Genomic DNA, 23418 nt, shown 5'->3' with positions numbered 1-23418 from the left:
TGATTTCCCAGACATTATAGTGATTTCAAAGGTGGAAGAGACATCCTTTGGGGTTTGTTTAAAAGAAGCTCAATAATTTTGGGGTCTTCCTAAAATATGGCAACCCTAGAGCTGGGGAATTCGTTGAACTCCATCTCCCATTAAGATCCGGAATCTTGGAGCTGGTAGTTCTATTAGACCAAAGGAAGTGACTAGGAATCTCGTGTCAGATCACTCTTAGAATCTCCTACAAACTATAGTTCCAAGGATTCTTTAGAGGAACACATGATTGCAATGCTAGCATAAACATAATGTAAATTTGAGGTACAGTCAGGCATTTGCAACAAAATCATAAATCTCATTGATTTCATTGGAGCTTACTTCCCGGTGAGTGGATACAGGATTGCAGCCAATTGGCACTACAATGTCTTGGTCTGGTCCTGTTGGTGGTGTACAGTGGTACCTTGGGTTAAGTACTTAATTCTTTCCGGAGGTCCGTTCTTAACCTGAAGCACCAGTTTAGCTAATGGGACCTCCTGCTGCTGCCGCGCCGCCGGAGCACGATTTCTGTTCTCATCCTGAAGCAAAGTTCTTAACCTGAAGCACTATTTCTGGGTTAGTGGAGTCAGTAACCTGAAGCGTATGTAACCTGAGGTACCACTGTATTTAAATTCTAAGCAGCACCCATTACAAATCTTTGTGTCAACAGGAGGCAGGCTTGAGGAGATGGATATACACACCACAGACTTGGTTAGCTGGGCTGTTGAATGCCATGTCAGCTACTCACAGAGATCACTTGGCAGCCAACTCCCTGCCTTCCACTTTTCCCCCAGGATAGTCTGTTTCTGATAACAGCAAAGAGAGAATGCAATCAAGGGAAATTCAACTGGTATAGGAAGGACCCATAGTGTTTCTGTCATTGACTTACTTGTTCAATTTGGAACGGGAGGAGATGTTGTCCGCATACATAATTAACAGCTTATAACAATGAAGAATTGTGGAATTCACTTTCAAAAAGATGCAGTTATGGCCACTAGCCAAGAACTTTTATTCATGATAGTAAAATATAGTCTCTAGGCTGGTGCTAATGAATCTGTGGTCTTCCAGAAGTTGCTGGACTACATTGGCCATGCTGGCTGGAGCGGATGAGTCCAACATCTGGAGGACGCAAGGTAAGGATGGAAGAATTTGTCAGTTTCGGTTTTCTCAGTTTCTCATTTGTCCAATCTTAAATTCAGTTCTCCACATTTCTGCAGCAATTTGCCCATCAATCAATCAATCAATCAATCAATTAAAATTCTCATGAAAATTCTTTAGCAGTTTAGTGCAGTTTTCTCCTTATAAACACATTTTTATTCCTGTGTAAGGAGAACAATAGCCGGTGCCACTACCCCACCTTTTCTGACCCTACCTATACTACCAACTTGGATAGGTTGTATTATATTACTTTAACTCAGGTCTGGTTGAAGATTTTGCTGCCAGAGACAAATGATAAGATGCCTCTCATCCTTGTTCTGTGTAAAGAAGCTGACTGGCCTGGTTATTGAATCTTACTTCAATATTGGGAATGGGGTAGGGTACTCCAGTGTGTGGCTGGGGGCTCAGGAGAAACTGTGTGGTGGGGCTGTTTTTTCTCCTATTTTTTGTCCCATTCTGCCTAATGGTGGAGCCAGTCCTACTTCAATTGTTATGTCTTTTCTAGAAAAAGTTGGGAATGAAAGCCCGGTGACATGCTGAAAATTCTTTTAAAAATCATTGCAGTGCTCCCATCCAACCATAAACTATACTGTAATTCCCAGAGTTCCTTGGGAGGAAGCAATGACAATTGAATCAAAATAAATCTGTAGTGTGGATGTGCCTGTTTTCTTTCTCATTCAAAAAACAGAAAGCAGCTTATAAAAAGAAATAAAACCAATTACATAAACTCAGCAACTTCCATTAAAGCATATCAACAGTGATTAAGAACAAAAGCTGGAATCAGTTGCATAGCTCATTGATTTTATGGGACGTACTGCCAAATAAGCATGACTCAGATTGCAGCCTTGGCTTTGACTGAATAATCCTTTGCTTTTTGTATTTATCAGATCTTCATATCACTGTTATAAATTTACCAAGTGCATTCCTTACGTTTATTTTATCTCATTCATATGGATGTGGTTTTCCATTTCTTATTACTCACTTATATATGGGCTTATATAAATTGTAGTGCTTTAACTTTGCTGTCTGTGCGACGCTCTTAGGATGCCAACAGAAACTTAGTTAAGAGATAAATTAGAGGTAATCTCAGAACTCTGGCATTCTATAAATTATCCGCTGGGATGTTGATCCATAACCCAAAGAAAAGTTGGTGTTTTTCAAACTGATTTCATCCTCTCACACATACACAGTGGTTTCTATTATTGCACACCTGGAGTGCCCTGTGTTTATATACACACACACACATCACAGTGCTTGCATTGAGGCTGCAGCAAGAACAGGCTGAATTCTGATGTTCTGTACTTGCAAACAAATCCATCTCCTTATTTTGTTTTAGGTAATCCCTGTTGCTATCTCTATGGCCTTTTATGTCGATTTCTGCAGTAATGACTAACGCACAGGTGTCACCCATTGATTTTGTTCACTGGGGTGTGGGTGGGTGTTCATTCAGTATTCAGTTGGATATGGGTCCTTTTGTTAAGACTCAGTATACTAAAAAGGAATGAAATTATCAACAAGCGTTCTAAATCCCTGCTCTTCTATCTCAATGAGTTTCTCTTACATACTCTCTTCCACACATTCATCCTCATCACCCCAACCATAGTCTGTTGGAAGCCAGTACAGTGGTACCTCGGGTTACATACACTTCAGGTTACATATGCTTCAGGTTACAGACTCTGCTAACCCAGAAATATTACCTTGGGTTAAGAACTTTGCTTCAGGATGAGAACAGAAATCGTGCTCCGGTGGCATGGCGGCAGCAGAAGGCCCCATTAGCTAAAGTGGTGCTTCAGGTAAAGAACAGTTGCAGGTTAAGAACGGACCTCCAGAACCAATTAAGTACTTAACCCAAGGTACCACTGTATAAAGAGCACACAAGACTCATTGCGCCGTGTCTGTAGAACAGGTTTGTATCAGACAACTCAGGTGGTATGTCACAGACACAAGAGAGAAAGGCATACTGTAAAACTTATCCACTGAGTATTGCAAAGAAAATGTTTATCCATACGATCTTATTTATAATTGAGGCACCAGCTAATGATGCAGACGGGGAAGAGATGGCAGAAACCTAAGGACTTAAAGGCATTTTTGAGAAGGTAGGGAAGGCACCATGAGCCAGCCTCATCAAGGGCCTAAGGTTCTCTTAATTTAGTACTGAATGGCAAAAGTATTGAGAGTTGTTGTTGTTTTGATTTATTACCTGCCCTTCACTCTAAGGTCCAAGGGCAGGTCACAGCAATTTAAAATACAGCTTTAAAAACAGTTTAAAACAAATTACAATCCCAGGAATAGGGTGGGTCCTACAAACAGTGTCATACGCCAATGTAAAGAAAGAGGTGTATCTTCAGCATGTAACAAAAACTGAGTAGTGAAGGTGCCAGACTCACCTCTGTGGGGAGGGAGTTCCACAACTTGGAAGGATTTTAAGTTCCTGGAAAGATCTTTGGATCTTCATGGATACTAAAAGTAATCAGCTGGAAAGCCCTGGGGAGAGATTTCATATCAGATTTTGAATGTGTTGGAGATATTTCAGGGGAAAGCACAAGTTTAAATGGCAGTTTTTGATTTATTGAGGACTAAGAGCACAATCCTATATACAGTACAGTAGGTTCCCCAGTGTTCCATGGGGCTTACTGCCAGGAAAATGCACATAGGATTGCAGCCTGAATTGTTAAAAGCAGTGTATTATAGGAGGATTTTGTTGTAGTTACTTTTTATATCTCATAACTCTGACAATATAATCTAACACATCAAATACCCTTCTTCTAAAGTAAAGGGTTATATATGGCCATTGACTTGTTTATAGCAATAATGATTTCTATCCATTGTTTAGAACCACAAAGTAAAGACAGGCCTGCTTAAACCTTCAAGCTTGGTGTCTCAAATATTTCCATCACAGGACTAACATGGGGCCACTTGCTATAAAATACAACTGAGACAGAAACCTGGAGCCAATTAAGGTATTTTTTTTAAAAAAAGAAGTTGCCATGTAACATTAGGTTACAGGCTGAGGTGGTTGTGAGGGAAATAAACTGGTTTAAATGCTTCCAGTGCTTTTAATTAAATCAAGCAATATGCCATAAAAGTGTCTTGGAATGGAAGGACTCCATAAAGGAAGCAGAACAGAAGAGTGGTGCATTTTTACAGATTGTTAAAATGAATAGTGTGCTGAATGATTTGTTGACATAGGGCACTTAATTTATTTAAACACAAAGTAGGCATAGTAATGTTTTTTTATTGTGCTGAAGTTGGACAGTGAACATGTAAGTGCTGCATGAAGTTGGAAAGCAGTTTTGTATTAAACTTTAACAAAACAAGCCTATACAGGTCTACCTAGAAGTAAGTCCCACTGATTTCAGTGAGTCTTACTCCCAGGTAAGTGTGGCTACATACACACTATGCATTTAAAACACATTCTTTCCCTCAGAGAATTCTGGGCACTGTAGTTAAGGGTTGCTGGAAATTAAAATTCTATGAGCGGTAAAACTACAGTGCCCAGAATTCCTTGAGGGAAAGAATGTGTTTAGTGAGAATAATATAGACCATTTTTTTTAAAGATAACTGAGGAAAATTTGAGAAAAGCTTGGTTTCCCATGGTGTATACCAGGGGTGGCATTCTGGATGTTCTTGGACTCCCAACTCCCACTAGCCTATGAATCTCCAGGGATGATGGGAGCTGGATCCTAGTAACATCTGGAAGGACATAGATCCCCCCTCCCTTGTGTACACATGTGCACACTTGTTTTGTTTTTTTCTCAGCTCTGGTCAAGCAGCGTTTGCAGGTTAAGAGTCAAACCCCACATTACAGCCAAGTATAATATTAGCCCAAAAGTCCCTTCCCTGGAGAGGACGTTCTTTAGCAGCAACATAGGGAGGAGGAAGGGGTATTTAGCCCAGACACTGACAGCCTGTTCCAAACTGATCTTGCAAAAATCAGGCAGAGGGAAGCAACTAGGTAGAAGGTGGCTTCAATGGGAAACTACCTGGCAGGGGAAGGATGAAGCCTGCCATTCCTTTTTTCCTCTTCTGCACTGAAGAGTGTTCCTTCCCAGAAGGCATTGCCTTGCTGAAGGGGCCTTAGGGTTCTCATTACAGACAGCTGCAGTGCAATGTGTAGTTTGGCTCTGAAACAAAACCAAACCCTGCACAATCTGCTTTAGCAGAGGCAAAAGTGAGATGGATATCCTCTCTGTAACCCCCCATCTATCTCCAACCTTAAAATTTAAAGTTTTTAAAGTGTCCTTCAAGTTTTAAGTTTTGAAAATGCTTGGGAAATTTCATTTCAGTTTTTCTTTGTGCAACCCAGAGCTCATTGCATATTAATATGGACTTTGGTGGCAGTTGTCCAACAGTACACTATTTAGACATTTTTGTTCTGTCCAGGATTGGTGTCAATGGTCAGCAGTGTCCAGCACCTGCCAAGGTCCACATACCAACAATGGGATCACCTTGGAGCACCAGGGTTTTCTGGCTCTGTTCTTCTTTCTTGCCATTGCTGCCTGTGCACCAGCTTTCTCCACATATGTGAGCAGTGACAAGAGCAAAGAGTAGGAACTGGAGTCTCCACCTGCCTTGCTCTGTCATCTATCAAAACCATCACCATCATTATCATCAGTAGTGGTGTGAGTGAGGCATAGAGGGAGAAGGTAACTGAATGGGCAGTGTTGACAGTAATAGGAGGGGAATCCACTGCCAGTATTTTCTCCAGGTTGCCCTCATGCCAAATCTGGATCTGGCCACATAACAGAAGCTTCACCTAACCATTTTGCCATGGGAAAAGTGTTGGTATACCAGAATTAGGACTAGCAGCCCACAGTGGCCAAACTGGTCTTGAAAATCATCACAGAGACTGTGATCCTCCAAGCCTCTCTATCTGGCCCTTGAGACTCTCTCCAGCCATGCCCTCTATTCTCAGGCCAGCCACCCCATGTCACACCCTCTGAGTGTTTTTTCCTGGCTGGAATGTATCCTCAGAAGGAAATGCAACTCTCAAGCTGAAAAAAGGGTTCACCACGCTTGTTCTAGGTCAAGCTACAGACCTTTGTCTGAGCCAGGGCCAGCATCAAGACATGGTATTTTGGGGCAGCTGCTAAAGTCCACACCCATCTGGGACACCACTGCTGGCTCCCAGGGCCTCGTTACCCCATTCATTCTCTTCTTTCATGTTTCTCCCTGTTCACCTGTCCTCTCCAAGTCAAGACAAGAGTGAGGGGATGGAACATCATCCTCCAGATGTCTTACACTCTCCCTGTGGGCAGTTGTGTAGATTGGATCCAGAGGGGAAGAGGACAAATAAAAGGGCAGCAGTGGCAGTCTCATAGAGGGGAGGGCCCACTGAGGGCATCTTGCTGAATATCTGCAACATGCATATTGGCCCTCAGTTCACGCCAGTGTTACCTCCAGCCATGTGCTGCTTTCATTTCTTGGCTACTGCTCCTAATGCTTCTTAGACTGACAACCTGGTTGTTAATACTGACTGCTCAGTAAGTCCTGTCATTTGTCACCTAGTGTGGATTTGTGGTGGCTGCCTGCCTGGCTCTGGGCTGTAACTTCTTTCCGCTGCCAGACTTGGCGCTTTTCTCTAATAACATGGCTTGTTAGAAGTGAACTATCTTCATACACCAGCTTGGGTCTGATCCTGCAGAGTAGGACAGATAACTTTTTAATGCCAAGGGACATATTCCCTTGGGAGCAAGCTGTCAGTGGACACATACTGGTGGTGGGTGAGGTTGGAGTTAGAGCCAATAATGGGTGAGACTAGGGCCAAAGGGAGGTGGGGCACCTCCCTTTCTGACTGTCACTCCTCTTCCTCTTCTTCCTCTCTCTCCTGCTTCCTTTCCCTCTTTCCTTGCTACTTGTGTAAAAATGGCCAGGAGCTGCATATAGACCTCAGTGCATAGGTTAGGGACAACATAAGAAGCTGCCTCATACCATATCAGACCATTGGTCCATCAAGCATCTGTGGTTATATTCGGTTGGTGGCCCCTGTTGCCTCACCCATGCTTCTGTTTGTTCCCCACTTGAGCACAAGCTAGCTGTTTCTGAAGACCCAAACAATATGAGCAGACCTGTTTCTACCAGTTTCCTTCCTACCTACAGAAGGCACATTTAAATTTCAAAAACCCAGTTAGGTGATGCTTTCTTGAGATCTCCACACAGTGTGTATGTCACAGTGCAGTATCTACATCATGCTTTTCATTTTTAAAAAAATTGGTTTTTTTTAATAGAGAGGACTAGCACAAGACCCCTTTATCACTCTTGCTCAAGCCTTAGTCAGGCAAATAGCAGTCTTGCTCAAGACATCAGCATTACTTTTCTGCATTTCTGCTTTAAAAAAATCTTTCTGACCCCTCCAACTACAACACTCCATTCTGCCCATTGGAAACATAGCTTAAGTATGGAAACTTTTGCTTTTGCTGTTCTAGAGAATTCTGTTTTAAAGGTGCATGCACATGGATACTGAGATTCCTGTGTTCATACCCAGAACAGGAAAAGGATTGTGGAGAGCCAGGGAGTGGTGACTAAGGGGCAAGGGAAGAAACACAGCATGATAAATTACATCAACCTCATATGGATGGCAAGTGATGGAATAGCGATGAATGTCATGACTGAAAATAATCTGGAGTGTGTTGGACACGCGTGTGGCAATCACACACACACTAAAATCAGATCTGAATTTGCAAGATAATGTGCTTGTCTGGAAGCACCCCTAAAATCCGGATATGGGTTCATATGGTTGAAAGTTGTCCCTTTCGTAACCAGATTCCAGACTATTTAGGATAGTCTTCTCCAACCTGCTAGTATCCTCCAGATGCTTTGCACTACAGCTACCATAAACTGCAGCCAACATGGCCAGCGGTCAGAGATACTGGGAGTGGAAGTCCCAAACATCTGGAGGGCACCAGGTTGGGAAGTCTGGTTTAGAGGTTTACACATCAATAGCAGCACCAAAATAGAGCCTAGAAAGTTTCCAAGCTGTCTTCAAGGGCAGCTCTTACACTAACACAGTTGGGTGGCTTGGCCTATTGACCTGATCTTCTCCAGATCCTTTCCTTCTCTACTACCTGTGCTCACATCATCCAGTATATGCTCTTGTGAGCCAGCCACTGGCTGGCTGTGTCCCTTAGTATCAGGTGTGAGAAAAGCATCCTTTCTTGCAGCCCTTTACAACACACAGCAGACCTCCTCATTAAGACTCCGTCTTGTCAATAAAAAAGTCATTACAGGAGATGTTGGGAGAAAGGAGCTGTGATGCTGAAGACATCCAAGGGAACAGGGAGGTGCAGCTCCATCTCATATTCTGACTGCAAAGGCAAAGAATCAATAAATTCCTCAGCTTTAAACTGAGGGCCATCCGTCAGTGGGAGGGAATAAAAAGGCGGTGGGAGAACTTATCTTGTTTCTCATCTCTACCTACTGTCTGTGGCATTCTTCCTAACCTTCTTTTCCTTCAACACCTGATCAATGTCAGCTTATTTTGTCCCTCAAAAGCCATAGCTGGTATCTCTGTTCCCATCTCCCCCGATTCCCTTTTACCCTTTCTGCTCCTCACATATTCATGTGCTGTTTGCCCCCCTTTGTTTGCTTATAGTCACAAGCTTAAATCTGTGTTTTCTGGTCTTTCATGGTGTGTGGATCAGACTTGTCACCAGACCTTTAAAAGCTATAACATCCTCACACTGAAATTCTGTCTGTTCGTCTTACCAATAGCTCTCCAACGCCAAAACCCAACTTTTTTAAAAAAAAGATTCTCAGAACTGAAAATCTGTAATACCAATTAACAGATTCTGTGGGTTAATCTGCTTAGAGCAGATCCCTTCTGGTTCTCTTTGTTCCTCTGATGCTGCTCATTCTTCATAAGACGAGAATAGAGATCTGAGGGCAGTGAACTCAAATGCATACATATATACATACACATATACAGGGTGAGTCCTTTAAAAGAGGCCACATGGATACAGAGTACACATGTTCCACGGGGCCTCTTTTAAAAGACTCACCCTGTATGTTCTAATATACATATGATTATATACAAATACACACATCTATATAGTAATTAGTACTGAAATTAATAGGACGTAACTCATCATTTCAATGGGATCTAAGTGCAACTAAATTGGGCTCATCCAGACTTCCTTTAGTGCTGTGTTTCTGGTCAGGACTTTAAAGCTCCAAGGAACTCAAGGTGGTGTACATGGTTCTCCTCCTCCTCATTTAATCTCCACATCAATGTTGTGAGGTAGGTTAGGCAATGATTGGCCCAAGGTCACCCAGTGAGCTTCATGGGATTCGAACTCTGATCTCCCAGGTCATAGTTCAACATTCTAACCACTACACCACACTGGCTCTCCTATGTACACACTCTTTTAACAATTTAGTTGCCACTCTCTCCATGGTTCTTCCCACGTCAGTTTAAAAGATTTCTACGTGTGTGGTGAAGCTTCCTGGTATGTTTTCATGAAACAAAAGTGGCAGACTTCCAAAGGCGCTAGGCCTCCCTTGCATGGTTTTTAAATATGTAAGGAAGCCTAATGTGTAGGCAGAAGTCTTAACATATATCTGAACCAACGTAGGAACAATATAAGAGCTAACATGCCTGTAAAGATACTTATAAAGGGGCTCTGAGAGAGAAATTTAGTTGTCTATACTAAGGGTTCCAAAACTATGGTCTTCGGACCACCAGTGGTTCACAAGATTAATTCAGGTGGTCGGGAGTGTTCTCTGTCGATTTGTGGTTGAAGATGAGAGACGGCACATCCAGCGCATTAAACATTCATATTGATTTTTTATTGTATGTTATTGTTGCTTGTGTTTCTCATATTGTGTTTTATTGTATTACAATTTGATTTCTATGAAATTCACATTGTAATGCAATAAAATACAATGTATAATAAATAAAACAAGCAATAAAAAAACAGTTAAAAATAATGACAGGATCTAGCACAGTGCATTACATATGCTACAACAGGCAGAAAAACCATTAAGCGGTCTGCCAAGACCCTCAGCAATTTTCATGTGGTCGGTGTGGGGAAAGGTTTAAGAACCACTGGTCTATAGTGGAATGTAAAAATGAATATTAACATAAATATCCGTAGAATGCCTGCCATTATAATTAGCAGGGTGGTTATAGAGAGAGGATTTGTATGCTGCAGGGAACCTCTGGAGCACAATGTGTATCTTTGCAGCCCCAATGAGTTCTCTGTCACCAATCATCATGTTCCCATTACAATATTGTCCCCAGGTTCAGACTTGTGCTTTATCCCATAGAAATGAATGGCAGCCATTCACTTATATAAGAGAAAATAAATCTGAATGCTTCTGGTCACCATTGGGACAGTTATTCCAATGTCTGGAGTGGAAAACAGGTTTTGCCTATCTCAGCTGTGTGGTCTCGAGTAAAACCTGTGTACAGCTAAGTGAGAACCTTTGAGAATCAAGCCAGCCCCTGTCAGCACAGCTGACAAACGCCGGCTCCCTCGGCCTGAAAGCGAGATGAGCGCCACAGCCCCATATGTGCCTTTGACTGGATGTAACCAGTCCAGGGGTCCTTTACCTTGTTTTTTGTTTTACCTTGCTGTGTTTCATGGTGATGTTACAGTGTTGATGAAATGTTGGAAATGGAAACTAGCTTTCAGGGCCACTGACAGATGGGTAGAAGAGGTCAGATTTTGCAGGGCCCAAGGCCAATAGGGGCCCCAGACCCTTGCCTTTCATTAAAAAGAGAGTAAGTCAATCAGACATTTCGGAATACAATTGTTCACCATCTTACACAAGATGGCACAAGGCATTTTTGTGCTTGAGGCATAAAATCCAAGTAACACTCACCATGCTGGTTAAAATATAATTCTAGACCAAACAATTTCCTGCCTTTTAATGGTACCACTCCAATCCACTGTTTGAGGTAGGCTGCCTCACCACCCTGCCCAGTGGCAGGATTTTCTCTGTCTTTGTGCTGGTATACTAAATAAACCTTTGCTGCTCAGGTGGGGAACCTAAGCTGAGGTTGTTGAACTCAAACTCCCATCAGCCCTGTCCCTTGACCATCCTGATGGGGAGGCTGATGGGAGTTGGAGTCTATCAACATATTGGAGGGCTTTAGGTTGTCCTTTGTTACTGCCTGCCAGCCTTTCTTTATCTCCTTTTAATTAACAAGAAATTCAGTTTAACTTCAGGGCTGCCTTTTGAAGCAGGTGCAGGGAGGATGCCATTGAGCCCAGGTGATGTAGTTTAACCTTGTCACACTTGTTAGCATTTTAGAAGAGGCAGGAAGCGAGTGGGCAGGCCCAGATTTTGATGTAAACCAGGAGAGCGAGTGAGAATAGACGGTGACCTAAATGCATTTGAGTATTCAGATGCTCTCCCAGGTTGCTGTGACAGGAAAAGCTGGACTGCTCACCTCCCCTGACAGGTGCTCAGTCCACAGCCACACAGAACACCCCTCACAGCAGCACGTCTTCCCTGCCAACCCTCTCTCCCTAGATCCTCTGATATTCCAGTGCCAAAGCACTGTCTGACTTTCGATTACAGGGTGTTTTTTTCCCCTTTTAACCTTGCCGCTCTTTCAACTCCCTTCAAGTCTTCCCCCCCACCCTCCTAAGCTCAGTTTCCATAGTTACTCCCAATCAGATCTCCTGACTTTGTTGGGGGAAAATTGGATTTCAAAATCAAGAGGAGGCTTCAAAGGAATGTGTCCATTTAATAGGCTATCGCTAAAGAGAGAGGCTGCCTGCTGAACTCAGAGGAGCCCAAGACGAATAAGGTGGAGCTCTTATCAGGCTGTGTTAGGGGAGGCAGCTTGGCATCTCAGGCGCAGGAAATGTTGATGAGATATGGCAGCGATGCAGTAGAATTTGCCAGTCACACAACCAGCAGCCTTTTCTTTTTGTCTCGCCTGCTCCAAATTGGTCTCTGACAGAGATTAATTTCTAAAATGACAAGTGCCAGGGCTCCAACCTGCATGGAAGCAATGCATTCTAACCCAGAGGACTGCCCCAGGATGTGTGGGCTTCTGGCGGTGGCTACAAGGACGAGGGAAATGCACTTTGCACATGCACAGATGCGCTCACATCTTGGGCTGAGAGCCCTGGCACCGAGAAACATTCTGACTGAAGCATATAACTAAATAAAATAGTTCCAAAGCTGATATGGCTTACTCTGCAGTAGTAACTACAAACTCCAATGGGACAATTTGCGGATTAAAATGGAAAAAAGGTGTGGGTGTGGGTGGAAACAGGTCTGCCTACCTGCCTTTCCCCCCACTGCTATTTACTGCCAATATTACGATTCTACATGTGTCTGTTTGTGTGTATATATACTATAGCTTGATGTATCTGGGATTTGGGGGTTTGGCTTTTAACCACGTGGGTTCAGTGTTCTGTTATCAGTTACTGTTGCTTCTGTTACCGTCAGCACCACTGTGCTATTTTATAATATGTATCTCTGCTCAGAATATGTAAGTCTGCTCTGATTTCAAATTGGCTTCTATCTATACTGTACCATGGTAGCATCCCAATTGTGGCCACTGTATGTCCTTGAACAGAGGTTTCTTTGACGTATGTCATGTGCAGGTTAATTTCTCTATGTCAACTATCTGACTTTTAGAAGACTTCTGAAGGCAGCCCTGTTTAGGGAAGCTTTTAATATTTGATTAATTATTGTATTTTAATATTTTGTTGGAAGTCGCCCAGAGTGGCTGGGGCAACCCAGCCAGATGGGTGGGGTATAAACAAACAAACAAACAAACAAACAATTTATTTATTTATCAGAAACAAATCTTTACCTACACTATAGGTGCATGTACTTAGGTGCTCTGCCTTTTGACAGAGTCAGAGAGGGGAGCTATTTCACTCAAGGGGACCCAGCCACTCCCATTGTTTATTTATTGCATTTACAGTGGTACCTCAGGTTACATATGCTTCAGGTTACATACGCTTCAGGTTACAGACTCCGCTAACCCAGAAATATTACCTTGGGTTAAGAACTTTGCTTCAGGATGAGAACAGAAATTGTGCAGCGGCAGCGCAGCAGCAGCAGGAGGCCCCATTAGCTAAAGTGGTGCTTCAGGTTAAGAACAGTTTCAGGTTAAGAACGGGCCTGCAGAACAAATTAAGTACTTAACCCGAGGTACCACTGTATATCCTACCTTTTTCTCCAAGGAGCTCAAAGTAGCCTACATGGTTCTCCCCACGCATTAACCCCACACAACTTTGTGAGGCAGGTTAGGCTGAGATGCAGCGGCTGACCTAAGATCACACAGTGAGCGTCATGGCCAAGTGGGGTTTGAACCTTGCTCTCCCATTCTAAGTACTAGACTATACTGGCTCTACAAAGAAACTGATTTCCCCCCAACTACTCATCCATCCGCTCCCTCCAGTTGGATGAAGCCAAGGATACCAGAGTCCAATGACCCATTGCCTTAACTGGATTGTAAACTCCTTGTCCCTCTTTTAATTCCCTCTCATCCATTTGGCATTCTTCTCCAACTACAGCTGTCTCACATTTTGTTCTCTCTAAATCCAGATGCAAATCCTATGCGAATTTCTAAATCCTATGCAATCGACACAGCTTTCCTATTTAGGGAGCATCAGGGTTATCCAGTGGGGGGGGGGGATGGGCCGGCTCTGGAGAACATATGTTCAAGCAGAGATAGCCGCCCCCGTTACGCCGCCGCCACAGGGGAGAGCAATGACGACCTTTCGGCGTACGGCCAAAGCCTCCCTTCAGAAACCGCTTTAACGGGGAACCCTGATATCGCCACCGCAAAGAAGAAGATGGACTAAAGGATTCTGCCCAAGGCCTGATACCGCCAAAGTTGTGACGTTTTGCTACGGGAAAGGCGAAACCTGCCAATGCAGGGAAATTCCTTTCCGGCCCTTTAACAGCGACCTTAACGTAGCAGCACCCGCATACCTGTGAAGAAAAGTTAACCTGCAAAACCTGTGAAGAAAAGTTAACCTGCAAAATAAGACATTAACTGAGGTTGGGTAGGGTGGGAGAAGCTCTGGAGCCAAGTGAGGATTCCCAGGTAAGATCCTCCCTCTATTGTGTGGGCAGTTAATCCCTCCCCTACCTGGCCTGGTCTCCTTGGCAACGCTTCCCCCAGATGGGATTGGACAACTGACTGAGGTAGGAGGAGACCTCCAGGTATCCCACCTGAGGGAAGGCAAACCAAGCCTATGCTGTTGGAGCCGCTCCAGATCTAGGGGCTGCACGCGTCCACGCAAAGGGCGCCCCCCGTTTTAAGCGTGGAGTGGTCATTCAGTGTGTTGGCATGGATCACATTTTAACAGTTGTCATTGGGATACATTGGGATTATTTGCCTTAAGTCTAAGGTCCCATCTGCACTGTACATTTAAAGCAGTATCATGCCACTTTAAACAAATCATGGCTTCCCCACAAAGTATTCTGGAAACTAGTTTGTTAAGGGGGCTGAGAGTTGTTAGGGGACACCTATTCCCCTTACAGAGCTATTTTCCTTCAGAGTGGGTTGATAATCAATCTCTCTTCCCAGGGTACTCAGGAAATTGCAGCTCTGTGTGGCAAGTCTCCTAAAAATTCTCAGCACCCTTAACAGGCTGCATTTCCCAGGATTCTTTGGGAGAATATGGCTGTTATAATACTGCGGATGGGGTCCTAGTCTTTAAATTGTCTCGTAAGAAAGCCTGAAAAAGCATGAAGAATGGGAAGAACCCTGGGTAAGTTGCTGTGGATATCTCAGTCGGTAGAGCAAGGGCATCTTAATTTCAGGGTTGTGGGTTTCAGCCCCAGGTTGGGCAAAATATTCTTGCATTGCAGGGGGTTGGACTAGATGACCCCCGTGGTACCTTCCAACTCTGAAATTCTGTGATTTGATGTAAGCAAGCAACAAACAGGATACTTTAGGCATCAATCTTCTCTTGGGCCCAGTTTCTGTGCCTGACAATTGTGTGTGGTTTCCCTTAGAATTTATCTGGAAACTTCAGCTGGTGCAAAGCAGTGCTGAGACAGCTCTACAGTGGTACCTTGGGTTAAGAACATCTTAGTTTATTAACAACTTGGATTAAGAACGCTGCAAACCCAGATGTAGGTGCTTTGGTTTATGAACTTTGCCTTGGAAGCAGAACATGTTCTGCTTCCTGTTGAGCTTAAATTGAGTCCCCTGCTGCTATGGGAAAGCACACATTGGTTTAAGAACAGACTTCTGGAATGGATTAAGTTTGTAAACCAAGGTACCACTGTACTAGGGACTGGGGTTGTTGGTTGAATTCAGTGAACACAAAAGGTGCACAGAGAGCCAAATTTCATGCATGGCGACAATAGCACAAAGATAAAGGTGTTCAAAGGAAGACAACAGATGACAAAGCAAGTTCAGAGTTACTAATTTCTAAACAAAGTGGTAATGGAGCTCTGAGTTTGCTCAGAAGTTCTGCACACTAATGGCCTGCCCATGAGGTGGATGGATGCAGCCTCCACCCGGGCAGAGGAGTCCAAGGGCTGGATCCTCCACGGGTGCTCTGCTGGTGCCCCTTTGCCACCAGAGAATTGAGGCGATACCGCTGTGGCCTCTGTGTTCCAGTGAGATCTCTCAAGAGCCTTGTGAAATCTTGCAGAGCTCTTGCAAGATCTTGTGGACCTCTTGTGAGATCACCACCACATGACCCTGGTAAACAAGGCTTGGGTAGTGGTGGACAGCACCTTACCTTTTTTGTGTCATGTGGCAAAATGGGACAGGCCGCCCCTGGCAATAAGAAAAATGTATCTCGCAACTGTGGTTTTCTCTTTTGTTTGCCTGATCCAGGGCATTAATAATGAACTCAGGAGTGAACTTGCAGGTTCCAGGATTGATACTTGGGCTAAATTGTCCAGGCACAGCATTTTCGCTGAAGGGATACAGCATTTTCCACCACAGACCCACCCGGCAATTAATCTTACACTCTATCTGATTCAAACACACCACATCCTTTTCCTCTTCTTCTGTTAAAGAAAAAAAAGTTCAGAAACTGGGTTAGCCTTGGCTCATTTTCAACTACTGGCGCTAGCTTCTGAAATGTAAGCACTTAAGCCTATTTAACTCATCAGGAATAAATTTTGGGTAAACATGCTTACAGTAGCGTAGCACACTCCAAACAGTCAAGGTCAGTGCTGTCTATAATGTGAATATCTTACAGCTGATTCCTATGCTTGTTTACTCAGTCTCATTATGTTCCATAGCACCTGTTCTCATGTAAGCATACATAGCATTGTAACCTAAATCCTAGAGCACCAGAATACCTTCTTCTCCCCTCTAAGATTTTAGTCATTTCTTTGGATATGCCACTTTTACCAGAGACTAAGGAGTAAATGCTTGTCTAGAAAGTTGACAGCTGCAGTTGCTGCCTTCTTTCACAGGTGCCTGTTTAGGTTTCACTGTGGTGTTAGAGACGCTGGGACTTACAGCTGCAAAGGATGAGGCCGTCCTATAGATAGTCCCTCCCTCCCTTCCACCCCCTCTCGCCTCTGAGAGTTTCTTCCTTTCTTCTTCAGAGACTGTTAATGGTAGCAGAAGCAAATAACTACACCAAGTTTTTGTTTGGTATTTTAACCTCAGGACTTGTCACCAATGCAAGCTGCAGGAGGTACCCTCCCAGAGGATGTCCAGAGGCTCTTTGAAGGTAACTAATGAAGTTGTTTGAATAATTAGGCCCATCCCCCCACAGTTTAGATGCTTTCAGGAAAAAATAAAAGATGGTAGCCACAGCAGGTTCTTCTACTTCAAGAATCCTGAACGTGGGCTTCTCTTTCATCACCTTTCCTTTCCCTTTCCTCCCTAACAGTGCTCCTGATTACATATATTTGTCCCCTATTATTAGAGGGCTTTATTACATTTGAAGCAGTCTTGATTTTCAGCATTTTTCAGTGTTCTTTCGGGTGTTGTGAAATGGTAGAGTTCATGGGTGCAGGCCAACACCTTGCTAGCTGCAGGAATTCTATCGAAGTGGTGTAGTTTTATGAAGGAATTAAAGACACAGTCTACTCATATTTGAGGGACAGATGTAATTGGATATAGGGCTGGGAGTGATATTAAAGGAGGGCCTAATATAGCTACTCCACACTACCTAAAAGGTTGAAACCCCATTGCCCCCTCAAAATGAATTCTTCCACCCCCACAGCTCAAAGGGATCTGTAGTAAAGCAGGGATCTTTACAAACAAAATTCTCCAGTGATTTAAGATTCTTGGTACCTCCCCTTATTCCAGGACTCTACTATCTTTAAGGTGCTTCCAGACTGCTGCTGTTTTGTGGGTTGGATTCAGAAGTATCCTAGTAAATCCAGGTTACTCAGTTAAAGTGGATATTGTGTTCTTGCACAGCAAACACATTTCTTCCCTGAAATCTGAGTTTTTTGGTAAGAAATGTGACAGAAAAATACACTGGAAAGTGTATGATGATAATAACCTTCCTGCAAACAAATTGGAATGAATGCTGATGTCATATAACCTCCTCCCACAAACAAATCATGACGAATGCTTGATAAACATGTTGCCTGGAAGCTACCTTAATTTATATATTTATTTATTTATAATATAATATGTAATCTCAGCACAGGTTCCTTTTGAAGCTGTTAAAGGAAGTGTGAACATCTGCTAAAATTAGAACGCTTTAGTGATTCATTTTTAAGCAAATCATAATTTGCCCATTTAAGAGTGCATATTGCAAAATCTCTTTGTATAACCTCTTGCGATGTCAAAGGAAGCATGAGGATCTACAAAAGCTACATTTTGTTTTTAGCAGGCAACACAAGTCTTGAATATTTTTCTTATTTACTTCTACAGTATTGTATGGCAACAAAAATAACCCCAATAAGTAAGTTATTGTGCCTTTGCAGACTAAACAGCATTAGATGATATCATTCTAGTGTTTAAAGCTTGCATTCTAAAGGCATCCATATGTTATTTTATTGTGCATTTATGATGGAGTCCCTAAGATAGTTGGGTGGCGTCTAGTACACCCCCTTCCAGCAACTCCTGCAGCCAGGCTGATGCCAAATGTCTTGCTCTGCTTTCCTTTGGACCACATCAGTGAGGCTGAGAGGGAGGTCTAATTGTCTGGGCACCCCTTGACTTCCATATACACTACCCAGGCTTGTGCCCTGGAGAGGTCACTTGAGTGCTGCTAACTCGGGAAAAACAATGCTGAAGGCAGCAGTTACAAGTCACCGGTTTTTGCAGCCACAGCAGGTGCTGTGATTCTCCAGCAATTTGACTTTACCTTGGAGAGAACCTCCATTGTCTCTCAAGACAGACAGATGCCAACAACAACAACAACATGATTTGGGTTCCTTTTGGCATCACGATGGTTATATGCAATTCTGCTTTTACTGCTCTTTGCAAATTTTGGGGGGCAAACATGCTGTCTTGTTTCCTGTCTACGCGTGTCCCATATCTTCCTGCTGATATCCTGTAACATTTTTTTTAACCACAAATATTTAAAGTTTTCCTCCTGTTTTTGTTGTGTTATAGTTCACGAGTGCCTCTCTCAGCAGCAGTAATGCAGTAACATTGAGGAAGCATCGTAAAACAATAAAGCAGAATGATGTGTGGACGATCCAGTATAAATCCACCATTATAAATGCACTATTATTGTGTCAATGAATGGCATGTTGTAGAATACACCTGTAAAAAACAAAAAATGAAAACAGCATCAGACTTGGAGGATTTCTATGTTAAAGCCACTCAGGCAGTTGCAGTTTACAGTTTACCAGTAAAATTGCTAGAAAATTCATACAAAAACCTAAATGTGTACTACTACCACTTAGAAACTACAGACACTATTTAGAAGCTATAGGGTGTCAAGTGGTGCATATATAAATTGTTCACATAAATGACAGGGAGAGAGCAACCATTGCAATTGACTCAACCAGCATTAGAAGTTAAATGTCTGGACAAACAGGATCATTTTACTCCTTAAACTTAAGAAGGTAGGTACATAGCTATCAACTTTTCCCTTTTCTTGTGAGGAATCCTATTCGGAATAAGGGAATTTCCCTTAAAAAAAGGGAAACGTTAACAGCTACGGGTAGGCAGGCCAGTGGCAGACCTCCTTGGACACAGTGTGTTGCAGATGGAGCACCACCTTTGTCATTGTAGGAAAGGCACACAGGAAACTTATACCAAATGAGATAACTGGTCAACCTATCTTGGTATTGTCTACACTAAGTGGCAGCATCTCTCCAGGGTTTCAGACAAGGGGTCTATCCCAGTCCCACCTAGAAATACTGAGGACTGAACCTCCGGCCTTTTGCGTGTCAGAATGTGCTTTAACCCTCTGTGCTCACTGTGTTGTGAGTTTACTATTAAATCACATGAGGAAAAACAAAGCATTGTACAGGTGGTGGTTTTGGCATGTGTCTGTGTAAATATTTCCCTGGAGAAAAAAATCAGTGCACCCCTGACAATAAGAAGTGAGCTATGATATCTCTGTGTACATGAAATATGCTGGCTTTTTGCCATATATGTATGCCTGTGTGTGCCTTGCATGCACAAACACATTGTTACACGAGAGGCATTTTAGAACTGTTTTTTAAAATAGTAAGTTCAGCACTTCTGCTGCTTGGTCATACTGAACTAAATATGTGGGGGAACCTCAGGTCAAAGTGGCTTGGATGTAAGGTTTGGGGCTTGGGAAGCAGTGGACAAAAGTCACTATCCTGCCAGGGGTGGAGGAAGGGGGTTGCAGTAGGGGCAGGCCGCCCCAGGTGTCACCACTGTGGGAGGGTGACAAAATGCCGGGCAGCACTCACCACAGGGCCTGCAGCGCGTTCGAGCCATGCATCTCTCTTGGGAGTGGCACAGTGGCTTGGGGGCATGCAGGCTCCACGCTGCCCCAAACGGTGGCTTGGAGGCCCTGCAGAGTGTCCTACCCCGGCTAGCCCTGCCCTGCAGGTGGCTGGCCCCACCCCTGGACACGCGCCGCCCCAGGCGCCCGATTGGCTTGCTCCGCCGCTGTATCCTGCTGCCCTTAGTCTAAATCTATGGTCTCACAAAGGGGGAAAAGGAAGTTGGTGGCCTCAGTGCTTGATAAGAAAAGACTGGTAATCCCACTCTCCCCAACTATTTCTTCAGCAAAGCCTTTACTATTCCCAGGCAATAATTTTGAGTCTTGGGTTACTTAATAGAGCTCTATTTTGGAATCTGCTTTTAGAATTCAGCTGTACAACATGTGTAGTCAGAAAAGTAGCTCTGAGCATTGTGTTCCACTCTCTCCATTCATCTCATTTCCACAGCTATTTAAAATTGCCATCTTATTCTTTTCCTGGCTCTACTCCCATCTTGTGTCTTTAACTACAGTTGGATAAATAGTCATTAGCGGATGTAATTCTTCCTACCACTTACTCCCTGTGCCTGGAAAAGTTTCATCTGTTAAATATCTATATCCCTTGGCTTGCTTCTTCCCGGAAATACAAACAAAAACTTTCTATAGGCATGTTCTGGTGTTCCAAACACTTGATAGGAAATGAGTTTTGAGAGTTGCTGCCTGCAATTTGCTTTTTGTGACCAGGCACCTGCGTTTTAATTTATATTGAAGAAAGGACTCCGCGCATGCTCAAAGGCACTCATATCATTCCACAAGTTCTGGTGCTAAGGCACTAAAAACAGCTTTAAAAAGCTAAGCCTTTAAAAGCTAAGCCAAAGTAAAGACTCAATAATTTTGGCTCAGAGTAATGAAACCTTGTTATTTGAATCGGTTGTCTTCCCCTGCTGAATATGTGGGTTTCCTCTCCTGTTTTAGATTCGAGGCTGTGATGCAGTCGGCTCGCTTCACTTTTTTTTTTAATGCTTGGTGCTTTATTGTTCTGAGCTGACATTTCTCGTAAACAACTCATTTTCGGCACCTGCCACCTTTCCTTTAGCTTAGATTATTTTCTTGTTAGCTGACTGTTTTTAATTGAAGTCTTTGGATCCCCTTCTAAAGCAGGAGCCTTCCTTTCCTGACAAGCAGAGCAGGCTATGAATGGAGATTAATTGCGTGTCACGCTCTCCTATATCAAACTTGCTGCGTCTTTTAACAATCTGCAGAGTCTCTAGGCCTTCCGATAGGGAAGGTACGTTCCATCTATGCAAGCTAGAAAGACAGGCTCTTGAGTCAACTGCCACGTCGGCCTAATGTGTCGTCAGAAGCGATCATATCATTTAGAAAACACAGATCAGAAATAAGGGAGCTAGATTGAATTGATCTTCTGCATGTGTGGATTCACAATTTTTCTTTTTTCTTTTGTACTGAGAGTTAGTTCGTAACATGATCAGAGTATTAAAATGGATTAATTTATAAAATGAGAGTTGCTGGGCCTCGAAGCTGCATGGAAGCCTCCCACTTCAACCCAGCAGCTGTATGGGGGATGAATTTTGCATACTCAGTAGTGAGGAAAATCTCTGGACTCCTGAAAGGCACTCTTTGTGCTGTTACTTCCAGTAGTCCATGGCAGAGCCCTGGTGTGAGAAAAAAGGTTCAAGGCATTAGCTCTTGTGATAACTGCTCATGCTGAAACAATTGAGGCCTATCCCATACCCTGTTCCCTCTGTCAACATAATACGTATGATATGTGCAACAGGGCTTAAGTCTATGAATGTATAATGAATTTGTTAGTCTTTAATGTTCTACAATGCTCTTTATATTCAGATAGTGGCACTTATTTATTTATTTATTTATTTATTTATTTATGAAATGTGTATACCACCCTTTATCTGTAGATCTCAAGGAGGTTCACAGAATAAAAATACAAGATAAAAACACAAAATGCATAATAAAAAGAACCATAACAAAACAAACCAATACTCCCCCTCCCTTGAACAACCCCTCTTTGCAAATTAAGCACCCTATCTCAAATTAAACACTAAGTTTAGCCAAGGTGGTAACTACCTGACTGTTTCGGCATTAATATTGGTTTTTCTCTAGCCTTATATATTTTTGTTTCTTTTCCTGTTTGCAAAATATCTGCAGCCAAACTTGCTAGCTTGTCTGTGTTCTTTCTTGATATTTTATAACATCACAGATGAGCAGTAAAACTAACGCAACTTAATCTCAAACAGTTTAAATTTGAGCAGTTTACATGCTTCTTTTCCTGATCCACTCTGAAACTTTATGGCCTGGTTTTTCTATTTCATTTCCTGGTGCTTTGGACATGGCAGATGGCTCTGGAAATGGGACTGGGACTGGGAGGGAAAGGCTGTAGCTTATGGAAATTTGCAGAAGTGACTGGTGTGTTTATTACAATGCACCCTGTCACTGGTCTGTAGAAGCATTGAAGTTAGGACTGCTTTTAGGGATGGGACAGTGTGCATTTTAATATGACGCTACACGTTTCACATTTTCCAGAACATTATGCAAATTGAAAAACAGTTGTCCTTCAATGTTATAGCATTTCTTTGAATTTTACAACACAGTTCATAGAATCATAGAACGGTAGAGTTGGAAGGGACCCTGAGGGTCACCTTTTAAGGTTATGAAATTATTGTTGCTTTGCTGAACTGGTAGTTTGTCTAATGTTTCTGTTAATAGCCTAATTTTTCTTTCTCCCAATTTTGCAACTACTCCCCACATCTCTCTAAACAGATGTTGAAGATTACCTGGTGGAGGGGCTGCAGGATGAGAACCTGAATGCTACAGAGAAGAGGCAGAGGGATGCAATCTTGATTGATATAAAGCAACTTAAAGAGAGGTTTGTATATCCAACAGTTCTGATGGGGACAATTTCTGCAGCAGTTTTCTGACTTTTCTTTTAAGCAAATCTATCAAATTCGGTTTTCTGTGTCCGACAGTGGCCAAATACAGAATGCTTCAGCTGAAAGTGCAAAAGAGGGTGGAGCCTGTTCTTTTATACTTTCCTGAACTCTGAGGACCAAACTAACATGATGTTGGTTTATATGCGTCTGTTAATGAGGATCTATATTGTAGCAGCAAAAGGAGGGAGTACAGAAACGTTGCCCTGACTGCAGCTTAAGTTTCCTGCAGTCTTTCTTCACTCACCCTCATGTCCCCCTTCCCACAACAAGCTCTAATTCGGGTAGTGTGATTGGTTGTGAGAATACCACTTGGGGGAAATAGTTGGTAAGGTATAACTGAAAGGTTGCCCTTCTTACCCTCATACCCTTTTTACTAATAAAACTGGATAGACACACACCATGCTATCCACATGATTGCCGCAAATCTATGTTACAACTCATCTCATTAAGCAGGGCCAACTGAAGCAATGGGCCAGGTGGGGCACTGGCCCGAGGGTCCAGGAGCTCAG

At 43.0% G+C, this 23418-nt stretch overlaps 1 protein-coding gene across 10 annotated transcripts in view; it reads left to right on the top strand.

Moving 5' to 3' along the window:
* Positions 1-23418, top strand: part of SKAP1 (src kinase associated phosphoprotein 1) — a 353915-nt gene that overhangs the window by 16318 nt on the left and 314179 nt on the right. For 4 of the 10 annotated variants that reach the window (XM_083470124.1, XM_083470125.1, XM_083470118.1 and 1 more), the window contains 2 exons: positions 16739-16802; positions 22740-22845. In XM_083470124.1, the coding sequence (XP_083326250.1) occupies positions 16739-16802; positions 22740-22845 (170 nt within the window). Of the gene's footprint in view, positions 1-1086; positions 1152-15114; positions 15235-16171; positions 16201-16738; positions 16803-22739; positions 22846-23418 lie in introns of those variants that run through there. The other 6 variants (XM_083470127.1, XM_083470128.1, XM_083470131.1 and 3 more) reach the window with 4 other exon arrangements.

Source organism: Podarcis liolepis (assembly GCF_965112155.1).
Source record: "Podarcis liolepis genome assembly, chromosome: 13".
Classification (NCBI taxonomy): Eukaryota; Metazoa; Chordata; class Lepidosauria; order Squamata; family Lacertidae; genus Podarcis; species Podarcis liolepis.
The sequence above is the reverse complement of the archived record's forward strand: the minus strand, read 5'-3'. Positions and strand labels throughout refer to the sequence as shown.